Consider the following 13,160-nt stretch of genomic DNA (forward strand, 5'->3'; position numbering starts at 1 on the left):
TGTTTCATTCACTGCTGTATCCCCACAGCCTAGAAGAGTATTTGGCATAGAGAACGCACTTAATAATTTTGTTGAATGAAAGATTGAATGAGCTACTCATGTCTCCTCAGGTCTTTCAGATGACACCTTTTGGACCAAGCAAATATATTTTGGATTCCCAACACTTTTTATGTTAAAAAGCTATTATTGCTTTTCCAGGTGATCGATTTCAGAAAGTGGAATTAGCACTGACAGGCTCAGGACTTCCTGTCTTACTACACTTTGATCCAGGAAAGGTCCTTAATTTTGCACCTTGTTTCATGGGTGAACATTCAGAGACTCTGTGTATCATGCAAAATCGATCCAACTCACTTCCTGTGATGTACCGCTTTCAAAAGACTACACATTTTAAAATTGATCCTGAGAAGGGCAGGATTGATGAAGGATGTATCCAGGTAAGATAATTATTCAAGGCTTTCACATGCTTCAAATATTTTAAGATTCGCTAAAATGACATGCAAGAATTAAAAATTTCATTTTGTTCCAGTATTATAAATTGTATCTCTTTATGGCCTAGTTATGAATACTTTTGTGTTGGCACTTATACCGTATCCATAATTATTTGTTAAGTGCCTTTCATGTGGCAGGAAAAGCATTTGACACTGTAGGGAATGTTTAGAAGTAGAAAACATAGTTATTGCTTCTCAGGATTTTTTTTTTTCTGAGGGAGTATTTATTTATCAATGTCTCAGGAGGCAAGCCCCTAAACTTAAATATTCATCATGGAGCCTTAGTCCCCCCTTTCTTTGGTGGGTACAGAAACAAGTCCTAAAGCCTTTGTCTAGGACAGTGGAACCCAGTGACCAGAAGGATGATGCCCCTGAGCTAGTAGCTGCCAATAGCTGCAAAAAGTGAAAAGGAGGTAGGAACCAGGCACTTGTCCCAATCTCAGAGATGCTGAAAGGGGGTGCAAGATACTTTGGGCCTCACCTCTAGACTGAAGGTTGCCCCAGCTGGTATGCACACATGTGGGACAAATGGAAGTCTAGTGCCTCAAGGGCAGGGGCTGTAGCCTCATGCTATAGTTATAACCCACCACAGGAGGGAGGGGGTTGGCAGTTTTGCCTCTGAGGGCTCCCGGCCTTGCCAAGGTGAGGTGGTTTGGGGGAAACTAGCCACTATATATAGTCCTACGACTTGCTGATGGGTGAGTTTCTCAACCTTTTGCATGAGTGCATGCTCCTTGTCCCCCCCAGCTAGCTCTTCAGCAGCTGATGTGAAAGGCATCCTGCCGCCACTGGTCATGGGCATTCTGTGTCACCAGCACAGTGAGGGGTAGTGGGTGTGGGGTAGGCTCATATCAGGAGGCTTGTCATCAGTAGGCCAGCATCAGGTGAGTTATGAGCTATCTGAGCGTAGGGAGTCAACAGATCCTGGCACAGGCTTGGGTCTTGGCACAGGTGCTTATAGTCTTGGAGTGACTTGTACTGTCTCACAGCTGGTATAGCAGAGAAATAGCCTGCCACCGCAACCCCACCATCCCCTTGCACAATCAGTATGGGGCTTCCACATGGGCGGTGCTGGGGGCAGAGCAGGGCCACCCTGGGACACGGGTGGCACAGCTCAGCTCCTTATGGCTGTGGCTGCACCTGTGGTAGACTCACTTCCGTGCCCTCCTAGAGCCCCACTGACGATCCTTAACTGGCCTAGGTGTGGAGCAACTGCTGGTGTGGAGCAGACAAGCTTAACTCTGAGGAACACCTGTGAGTACCAGGCCAGCTTCTTTCTCACTACTCAGAGAACTCTTGCCTTTGTCCTCTAAACCAGGAGGTTTAGACCATAAAATCTGGCCTGCCAGATTTAAGTAAACTGTTGTTGGAACATACCTGCTCTTATTGTCTGTTGCCTATGGCTGCTTTCACACTACAAAGGCAAAGTTGAATAGGTGTGAGAGAGTTGTGTTGACTTTAAAAATATGATAGTCATTTTGCCAGCAAACTGGATTTACTTGGGAATAGCAAAGAACTGTAATTTGGGCAAACAAGCTATGACAAAAACCACAGGCTAGTCCAACAACCAAAGAGAGGAACGTTATTTTATGGAGGAGGAGGAAGTTGGTAGTGGTTATCTTGAAGGAAAGTCCATGGAAGAAAAGCAGTTCAGGGTGACAACAGTTTTCTGTTGGCTGAGTTGCTGGGGTAGTCGATTTCTTATAGGAGAAGCAATGTACATCTTTTCCGGTTGGGACCAGTAGCTCATGATTCTTTCCAATCCATGATTCTTCCTGTAATTGAAGTCTAGTGGCAGGGCATGAGAGCTCCTCCTTCTGGCCTCCCGATTCCATTTTAGTGAAGTTTACCTTTATTAATTTTTACAGTTCTATGGCCCATAAAGCCTACAATATTTACTGTCTGGCCATTTACAGAAAAAGTTTGGAGCCTTGCTCTAAACAGTAGCAAGCATGAATGCTTCCAGTTTCACCTCGGATTCTTGTGTTACCATCTTTTCTCCACCGCTTTGTGATACGGCTCATAAAATTATTGATGGAAGCTTTCTCCCAGTTGCAATCAGGAACTATTGTATACATGTTTAAATGCACGCAGATTATATTTATAACTCTTCCTACTTCATTAGAATGACTCACTTCCGTCCCCCCAAAGTTGGATAGATTTAATCCGTCTTTATAGAATAATAACTGATGTTAACCACTATGTAAAACGTTTGCTTTTTAACTGCTTCTTAGCCTTTTTTTAGGTCAGTTTGCTTAAATCTACCAACTCTATTTTCTCCAGGACACACACATCTTTCAAAACGTGTCTGATAGCCAAGTTCCTAATATAATTTTTAACTCTCTGCGTTTCTGGGTTTCTCAAGCACTAATAACTTTCAAGTTAATAAAAAGTTAATATAGGAAATGGAATTGCTGGATGACTGTGGTGTGCACAGGTTGGTCATGGTCAGATAGTCTTTGATTATTTAGAAGTGACCTAAATTATTCTTTTTAGTACTAGCTTATTGAAATATAATTGACATACCACGAAATTCATACATTTAAAGTGTATAATTCAGATGTGCCTGGGTGGCTCATTTGGTTAAGCATCTGCCTTTGGCTCAGGTCATAATCTTGGGGTCCTGGGATGGAGTCCCTCAACAGGCTCCCTGCTTATATTTATAACTCTTCCTGCTTCATTAGAATGACTTCCATCCCCCCAAAGTTGGATAGATTTAATCTGTCTTTATAGAATAACAAATTTGCAGATTTCTAAGAATTTGTCCATATCATCTAGGTTATCTAATTTGTTGGCATACACTTGTTCATCATATTACCTCATACTGTTTTTGTGTCTATGTGTGTCAAGTTTTGGTTTTCTATTTATTGAAATCAACTACTTTGTTCAAATGAACTTATTTTATTTAAATACGTTTTATAAATTAAATTGTTTTTTAATTCCAGTATAATTAACATTCATTGTTATATTAGTTTCAGGTGTACAATATAGTGATTCAGCACTTCCATACATCCATTACTCGGTGCTTATCATGATAAGTGCACTCCTTACTCCCATCTATTTCACCCATTCCTCCCACTACCTCCCCTCTGGTAACCATCAGTTTGTTCTCTAGAGTTAAATGTTTCTTTGGGGGTGCTTGGCTAGCTCAGTAGTTGAGGCATTTGTATTTGGCTTGGGTCGTGATCTCAGGGTCCTGGGGTCAAGTCCCATGTGCTTGTGCTCTGCCTGCTTGTGCTCTCTCTGTCAAACAAATAAGTAAAATCTTAGAAAAAAAATGTGTTTCTTCATTTGTCTCTTTTTTCCTTTGTTCATTTGTTTCTTAAATTCCACATATGAGTGAAATCATATGGTATTTGTCTTTCTCTGACTGACTTTGCTAAGCATTATATTTTCTAGCTCTATCCATGTTGCTGCAAATGGTGAGATTTCATTCTTTATATGCCCGAATAATATTCTAATATATGTATATGTATACATATGCATATACATATATTAGAATATATATTTGAAAATATATTTGTGCCACATCTTTATCCATTCACATATTGATGGACACTTGTGCTACTTCCATAATTTGGCTATTATAAATAATACCGCAATAAACATAGGCATGTATATATACTTTTGAGTTAGTGTTTTTGTATTTTTTGGGTAAATACCTAGTAGTGCAATTGCTGGATCACTGGGTAGTTCTCTTTCTAACTTTTTGAGGAACCTCTATACTGTTTTCCACAGTGGCTGCACCAGTTTGCATTCCCACCAACAGTGCAAGAGGGTTCCTTTTCCTCTACATCCTCACCAATACTTGTTGTTTCTTGTGTTGTTGATTTTAGACATTCTGACAGATGTGAGGTGATGTCTCATTGTGGTTTTGGTTTGTATTTCCCTGATGATGAGTGATTTTGCATATCTTTTCATATATCTGTTGGCCATCTGTATGTTTTCTTTGGAGAAAGAATGTCTTCTCATTTTTAATTGGATTGTTTGTTTTTTGAGTGTTGAATTGTATAAGTTTTTTATATTTTTTAGATACTAACCCTTTATCAGGTATGTTATTTGTACATAGCTTCACTCATTTAGTAGGTTGCCTTTTAGTTTTGTTAATTGTTTCCTTCACTGTGCAGAAGCTTTTTATTTTGATGTTCCCTCACTTTTTATTGATGTAAAGTTGATAGTGGTATTCTCTCTTTCATTTTCAATTGTAGCAAATTGAGTTTTTCTCTTTTATTGTTTTTGCTTGGTGAGTCTAGCTAATGATTTTTCATTGTTGGTCATTTCAAAGTCATAGTTTCAGATTTGTTGATTGTCTCTATTGCTTTTAGTTCTTTATTTCATGTATTACTGCTTTTTTCGTTACCATTCCTTTTCTTCTCTTCACTTTGGGCTTACTTTGTTGTTCATTTTTCTATTTCCTAAAGTGGAAATTTAGGTTATTGATTAAAGGCTTTTTATTGATATTATTTTTTAAAGATTTTATCCATTTATTTGAAAGAGAGAGAGAGTGAGAGAAGACAAATAGTGAGAGAGAGCACAAGCAGGGAGGAGAGGGAGAAGCAGGCTCCCCGCTGAGCAGGCAGCCCAATGCGGGGCTTGGTCCAGGACCCTGGAATCACAAACCAAGCAGAAGGCAGATGCCCAATGGACTGAGCAATCTAAGTGCCCTGATTGAAGGGCATTTATTTATTTATTTATTTATTTAAAAAGATTTCATTTATTTATTCATGAGAGACACACACAGAGAGAGAGAGAGACAGGCAGAGGGAAAAGCAGGCTCCATGCAGGGAGCCTGATGTGGGACTTGATTCCGGGTCTCCAGGATCTCGCCCTGGGCCAAAGGCAGGCGCTAAACCACTGCACCACTCAGGGATCCCTAGGCCTATTAAATTTACTTCTGATCACTGCTTTTACTGCATTTCATAAGTTTTGGTATGTTGTGTTACAGTTTTCCTTTATCTCAAGGTATTCTCTAATTTCCCCTGAGATTTCTTTGACCCATTGGTTATTTAGGAGTGTACCATTTAATTTTAACATATTTGTGAGTTTTCCATATATCCTTGTCATTATTTTCTTTTTAAACAATTTCTCTACTTTATTGATAGTCTCTATTTTGTGGTATGTTTTCATACCTTTTCTAATTCTTTTTTTTATCAAGAAATATTTGACACATAACATTAGTTTCAGGTGTACAGTGTAATGATATTTGTATATATTGGAAAATGATCACCATAATAAGTCTATTTAATATCTATCTCTCTACATAATTATATTTTTTTCAATTGTGATAATAACTCTTAAGATTTATTCTTGTCAAAACTTTCAAATATGTGATACAGTATTATGAACTGTAGTCACTATGCTGTATGTTATATTCTCATGACTTATTTATTTTATAGCTGGAAATTTGTACCTTTTGACTCCCTTCATCTATTTTGCCCATCTACCTCCCCTTGCCCCAGCTACCACCAGTCTCTACTGTGTATCTATGAGCTTGGTTTTTTTGTTTGTGTTTTGGTTTTAGATCCCACATAGAAGTGAATTCATATGGTATTTCTATTTCTGTGTCTGACTTATTTCACTTAGCATAAAGCCCTCAAAGTACATCCAGGTTGTCAAAAAATGGCAATGTTTTGTTCTTATTTTATTGCTAAACACTTAATATTTCTTGTGTTTTTTGATAATAGCCGCTCTGACAGGTGTTCCATGATACCACATTGTGGTTTTGATTTGCATCTATGATGACTAGTGATGTTGATGTGATGATAATTAATGAGTGATATTTTTTTCCCATCTCATTGGTTACCTTTTCATTTTGTTAATGGTTTCCTTTGCTGTGCAGAAGCTTTTAAGTTTGATGAAGCCCTACTTTATTTATTGTTTATTTTTATTTTTGTTGCCTTTGCTTTTGGTGTCTTCCTTTAATTCTTTAGACATGTTTTCCATTAGTCTTTTGAGGGTATTTATAATAGTCAACTTATCATCTTTGTCTAGTAAGTTCAACATCTGAGTTTCTTCAGGCACAGTTTCTATTTATTGCATTTTTTTTTCTGTGTATTGGCCACATTTTTTCTCTTTCTTTTCATGTCCCATGATTTTTTGTTGAAAACTGGGCATGTTAAATGATATAATTTGTCAATTCTGAAATTCGATAGTTCCCAAGATTTATTGTTATCACTATTTGTTTTTGTTGTTCTTTTTCTTTAGTGACTTTCTAGACGAGAGTCTATAAAGGTTGTTATCTTTGTTATGTGTAGCCAAACAAGAATCTGCTCAGTTAATTTATGGGTTAGCTAATGATTGGGCAGAGCTTCTCTTAAATTCCTTGAATTAATAATAAGTCTCAAAGCCGTTGCCAAGAACCTTTGTGTAGGTGTATTGGGTAAAGCATATCTTCATTGTTCTGTCAGGTAGTTTATAGCTCTTTTTGGTCTTTAATTTCATCTTGTACAGAGTCTCAAAGTCAGTCAGAAGTCAGAAATCAGAGCTTTCTCAAATATTTCCTGGGCATATACATTGTTCTACACATGTGTATGGTGATCTAAATTCCCACAAATATGTCAGAGCTTTTCAAATATCATCTGAATGTTTTGGGTTCCTTTCTTTTTCCTTTTTTTTTTTGTTTGTTTGTTTTGGTTTGTTTTGCCTCTTATTGGCCTTAAATAGTAATGCAACCTCAAGTTGCTGTGATGTTTAGCAATTGCTGCTGAATTTTTGATGGGGCAAGGGTAGGGGAAGAGCGCATAAAACTAGGGGGAGAGAGAGTTGTTTACAAAGAATGACCCCTGAACCAGGTCAATTAAAGATATACTCTTAGAGTTTTTAGCTAGCTTCTAGACAGGACAAATAGGGACAATCTCTGGGGATAGGATTTTTGGAGACCTGCAAACCCAATCTTTTCCTTCCCTGAGTTAGGCTAATAGTTTTTACAGCTGCCATAGTTACAAGGCTGTTGTTTTTCAAGATCTCAAAACAGGGACTAGGAGGATGGGATTACAGTGTACAAAAGTGCCACAAAACCTGTTATTCTTTCAGGGATTCGGCTGTTTTATTCTTAAATACTCTTTGGATTTTTATAAGCTTTTGGGTAATTTTTAAATACATGTAAAGTTGATTTTGACGATTATTCCAGTGGTCTCTTTCTCTTTGTGGAGGAGTAGATATTTGGATATCCTTGATTTGCTATTCTGGACATGCTTCGATACCATTGTTTTTAATTTTTTCTTAAATACTTTTCCAATAATATATATCTTAAGGGTTTGTCAATACTGTATATGGTATTTCTAAGCCACTTTTATATTACAGTGATGGACTAGCTCTCCTTAAATATTTTATAAACAGTTTTTTATTTGCTTTTTATTTTTTCCAACAATATAATATTATTTTTGTAATTCATTTGGACTGCTATAACAAAATACCATAGATTGCATGGTTCATAAACAACAGAAATTTATTCCTTACAGTACTGTAGGCTAGAAGTCCTAGATTAAGGTGCCAGCATGGTCAGGGAAGGGTCCTCTTCCTGGTTGTAGTCTTCTCTCTCTCTCTTTTTTTTTAAGATTTTATTTATTTGTTTATTCATGAGACACACACACACACAGAGAGAGAGAGAGAGAGAGAGAGAGAGAGAGAGGCAGAGACACAGGCAGAGGGAGAAGCAGGCTCCACACAGGGAGCCCAACATGGGACTCTATCCCCGGTTTCCAGGATCACTCCCTGGGCTGAAGGAGGCGCTAAACCACTGAGCCATCCGGGCTACCCCTGGTTGTAGTCTTCTCATGCTAGACGAGTCTAGGGAGCTCTGTGAGGCCTCTTTTATAAGACCACTAATCCCATGATCTAACCACATCCCAAAGGCCCTTTCTCCTAATTCCATCACATTGGGCATTAGGTTTAAACATATGAGTTTTTGGGGTTTGCAAACATTCAGCCTACAGCAATTGGTTACTTTTTCTTTTTTTAGAATGTGACATGTTCATTCATTCCACATCAAGTAGGAGTCTTTAAAGTAAAGCAGTTGATAGAGGTTATTGGCACAGTGGCAGATGAAAATTTGCAGTCTTCATCTCTGAAACCTTTTCATCAAATATATTTATATTTCAAAAGCACCTGTAAACCTTCCACCAAGAAAGTTGTGATGAAAATTAATCCTGGTAAGCTAATGTGGATACCTTTTTTTTTTTTTTTTAAAAATAAGGTTATATAGGATTATTTTAACACACCAATTGCTTAGCTATGTATATCAAATGTGGTCTGATCTTGTGGTTCTTACCTTTTGAATGCATCAAAATCACTAGAAGGCTAGTTAAAATAAATCTCACTGGTCTATATCCCATAATTGATTGTTAATTAGGTCTTTGTTAGAACCTAAAGATTTGAATTTCTAGCTTGTCCCTGACAGTTGCTGATGCTGCCATTTTGAGGATTATAATTTAAAACACTGGTTTAGTGATCTATAAAATTTATTCAATATTTTAATGGTTTTTATGCTTTGTTCTTCTACATTTTTGTTTGAGTCTATAATATAAACTAGTTTTGACCATTCCATGGGTTTTCTTGTTGCTGCTATTTCATTTAATACTCAATTATTTAAAAAAAAACTCAATTATTTTTTATACATTGAGCCACATGAAATTGCTGATATTCTTTGATCGATAAAAAATTGTGTCATATAGGCTAACCCATTCCTTCAAGTTAGTATGTTTTTTATGCATGCAATATTTTGCTAAACTGTTTTATGTAGGCCCATTTATTAGATAAATTACTTATATTTTCTGAATATGTTTGGTTAGGGATTTAGTTTTGGGTTAGAACCAGTGGTGTAGTGTATTAATACATGGATATTATTTGGAAAGCTGAAATTCTAAAAACTGTATTTAACTTAATATTCAATTCTATAAAAGGTATATCCCCTTTGGTTACTAATCCTGTGGGACAGTTTGTGGTCAGAGACTTGCCAAAATACAAAGACCGTGCACCTGTTGCAATGCTTCAATCAACCATGACACGCCTTCACAATCATCGCTTATGTAAAGAGTCAATGAAGGATGCATTGATAGCCTTTCCCAATGACCGAGCTACAAGTATCAGGTCTGAAGACCAGGATAAAATTTTCAGGTAACACGTTATATTAAAACCCAGAAAATTTGAAAGGCACACTTACCAACATGATATGCAGGTCTTAGCAGGTCCTGCTGTAACAAATTAATTATGATGATAATAATAATAGTAATAACATTTTATTTTCTCTCTCTTAATTTGTTTAACATTGGAGGTGATGGTTATTTAGTTCTACTGTATTTGCTTTGTCTGACCTCTCATTACCTGTACTGTGTACTTGAGAGGAAATGGTTTATCAGATGATTATTAAAATATGCTGTTGAAAAGTATGGAATTATAGAAATATATCAAGTTCTCAGAATAGTCATGTTCATTAGGTATGGCTGATAGTTTGAATTTATTTAAGATAAAAATAAACATTAGCAATTGTGAAAAACCAGTCATTGTCATCATCATCATCATTATGTTTGTCATCATTGTTCTCCTCAAAGTCACATTTCTTATGACCTTTTCCAAACTGAACTAAATAAAACCTCACCAATTAGGATCAAAAGTGATGTTAGACCTCAATTTAAATCGATGTAAACCTCAAAGAAATTACTACCTTACAAGTGCTTAGTGAGAAGAAATCTAGACATCCTGATTTTTACACATTTGAGATGGAAATGAGTTTCTTTTCTGCCTGCTTATGCACTGCTTTAGACATTATACTATCTAAACTTGATGATGTCTCTGGATTTTCTCTACTTCTCTTTTTGCCTTTGGTGAGTTATTGAGCTCACTTAATTTTACAGACATGTTCTTGCACTATTATTTGATTTTTAGGCCGTAATTATTTCATTATCCACAATTGGAAAATTCTGGGTTTTTGAATAGTCAGTCTTATTATTTTATTTTACAAATTTTATTCATACCAGCCTTTCTATCTCTCTTTGTTTGACAAGTACCATGAAACATAGGAGTGAAAAAATCACCCAGACTCCATTTTAAATAGTTTTAGAGTATAAAGAAGGAAAACTCATCTCTCCCTCTGACTCATTGCACTCCCTCCCATACAGAAGTATCTATTGGAAGCAGTTTTTAAATGTATCCTTTTCTGTTCTTTCCTTTTTTAAAAAAGTTTTTAAAAAATCTATTTGAGAAAGAGAAAGAGTGAGAGAGAGAGAATGAAATCACAAGCAGGGGGGAAGGGCAGGGAGAGAAGCAGACTCCCCACTGAGCAGGGAGCCCAATGCAGGACTTGATCCCAGGAACCCCGGGGTTCATGCTTATCTGACTGAGCCACCCAGGTGCCCTGTAGTTCTTTCCTATGCTTATATAAATATGCTTGTATAGACATATGTTAATTTGATATTAATATTTTTCTGTCTAAATCAGTCTTAATTATATCTAAAAATGCCAGATTTAAAAAAAATCATTTAAATTCAATTTAGGTAACTTATATTGTATTACTAGTTCCACTAGATTTTTTAAAATTTTATTTTATTTAAATTCAATTAATTAACATATAGTACATTATTAATTTCAGAGGTAGAGTTCAGTGATTCATCAGTTTCATATACCCAGTGCTCATTATATCACATGCACTCCTTAATGCCTATCACCCAGTTATCCCATCCCCCCATCCACTTCCCCTCCAGCAACCTTCAGATTGTTTCCTATAGTTATGAATCTCTTAAAGTTTGTCTCTCTTTATGATTTCATTTTATTTTATTTTTCCCTCCCTTCTCCTATGACCCTGTTTTGTTTCTTAAATTCCTCATATGAGTGAAATCATATAATTGTCTTTCTCTGATTAACTTATTTCACTTAGCATAATATCCTCTAGTTCTATCCATATCGTTACAAATGGTACGATTTTATTTTTTATGGTTAAGTAGTATTCCAGTGTGTGTGTGTGTGTGTGTGTGTGTGTGTGTGTGTGTATACACATATATGCACCATATCTTCTTTATCCATTCATCTGTTGATGGAAATCTGGGCTCTTTCCATAGTTTGGCTATTTTGAACATTGCTGCTATACACATTGGAGTGCAAGTGCCCTTTTGGATCACTATGTTTGTATCTTTTGAGTAAATACCTAGTAGTGCCGTTGCTAGGTCATAGGGTAGCTCTATTGTTAACTTTTTTGGGAACCTCCATACTGTTTTCCAGAGTAGCTATACCAGCTTGCATTCCCACCAGCAGTGTAAGAGGGTTCCCTTTTCTCTACATCCTCATCAACATTTGTTTCCTGACCTATTAATTTTAGCTATTCTGACTGGTATGGGGGATATCTCATTGCAGTTTTGATTTGTATTTTCCTGATACAGAGTGATGTTGAACATTTTTTCATGTGTCTATTGGACATTTGTATGTCTTCTTTGGAGAAATGTCTGTTCATGTTTTCTGCCCATTTCTTGACTGGATTATTTGTTTTTTGGTTGTTGAATTTGATAAGTTTTTATGATTTTTTTGAAGAAAACTGAACATTTTCTATTTACCACATGGCCAAAATTATTTTTCTCAATTTACTTTTTTCCATATTAATAGACTTACAAAATTTAAGTACTTTCTGGTTAGTATTAGTTAGTAATGAAATTTTATGATGTAGTAAATTGTTAACCATAATTGCTTTTTTATTTCCTAATCTATTTCATTAATTATTTTGACAAAAAAATAAAAGAAGTTAGGAATTTTTGTCTAATTTTTGTTTACTACAGTACGTCCTGTGTTTTCAAGTGTCAGGCATATAATAGGTATTAGGTAAATATTTTTTAACAAATAAATAAGGAAAAGTGTTTTAGTAGCATAATAAACTTTGTCCTCTGTATTTTGCACATTACAAAAAGCACCTACTCAAGCTGAAGAGGTGTTTCATGAAGTTTATTCTTTTTCTAAAATTTTTATTTTAATTCCAGTTAGTTAATATACAATGTAATATTAGTTTCAGGTGTACAATATAGTGACTCAACACTTCCTTTTTTTATTATTTTTTTTGATTTTTTTAATTTATTTATTCATGATAGTCACAGAGAGAGAGAGAGAGAGAGAGAGAGAGAGAGGCAGAGACACAGGCAGAGGGAGAAGCAGGCTCCATGCAGGGAGCCTGACGTGGGACTTGATCCCGGGTCTCCAGGATCGCACCCTGGGCCAAAGGCAGGCGCCAAACCGCTGCGCCACCCAGGGATCCCTGATTCAACACTTCCATAGATCACCTGGTGCTCATCACACCAAGTATACTCCTTAATCCCCAACACCTGTTGTACTCTGTCCCCCCCCCCCCAATCTCCCCTCTGGTAACCATCAATTTGTTCTCTATAATTAAGAGTCTGTTTCTTGATTTGTCTATCTTTTTTTCCCTTTGCTCATTCGTTTCTTAAATTCCACATATGTAAAATGATGTGATATTTGCCTTTCTTTGACTGATTTACTTCCCTTAGCATTATACTCTCTCGCTCTATCTGTGTTGTTGCAAATAGCAAGATTTCATTCTTTTTTATGAATAATATTCCATACTACATGTATACCACATCTTCTTTATCTGTTCATCAGTTGATGGACTATTGGGCTGCTTCCATATCTTCACTGTAAATAATGCTGCAGTAAACATAGGGGTACATGTATCCCTTTGAA

General features: G+C 36.3%; 1 protein-coding gene across 1 annotated transcript in view; it reads left to right on the forward strand.

Moving 5' to 3' along the window:
- The window catches only part of CFAP47 (cilia and flagella associated protein 47), a 491,966-nt gene that overhangs the window by 25,956 nt on the left and 452,850 nt on the right, over window positions 1-13,160 (forward strand). The window contains exons 8-10 of the mRNA XM_055338249.1: window positions 199-434; window positions 8,449-8,638; window positions 9,389-9,602. Coding sequence (XP_055194224.1) covers window positions 199-434; window positions 8,449-8,638; window positions 9,389-9,602 — 640 coding nt within the window. The remainder of the gene's footprint in view (window positions 1-198; window positions 435-8,448; window positions 8,639-9,388; window positions 9,603-13,160) is intronic.

Source organism: Nyctereutes procyonoides, unplaced genomic scaffold (assembly GCF_905146905.1).
Source record: "Nyctereutes procyonoides isolate TBG_1078 unplaced genomic scaffold, NYPRO_anot_genome, whole genome shotgun sequence".
Taxonomy (NCBI): Eukaryota; Metazoa; Chordata; class Mammalia; order Carnivora; family Canidae; genus Nyctereutes; species Nyctereutes procyonoides.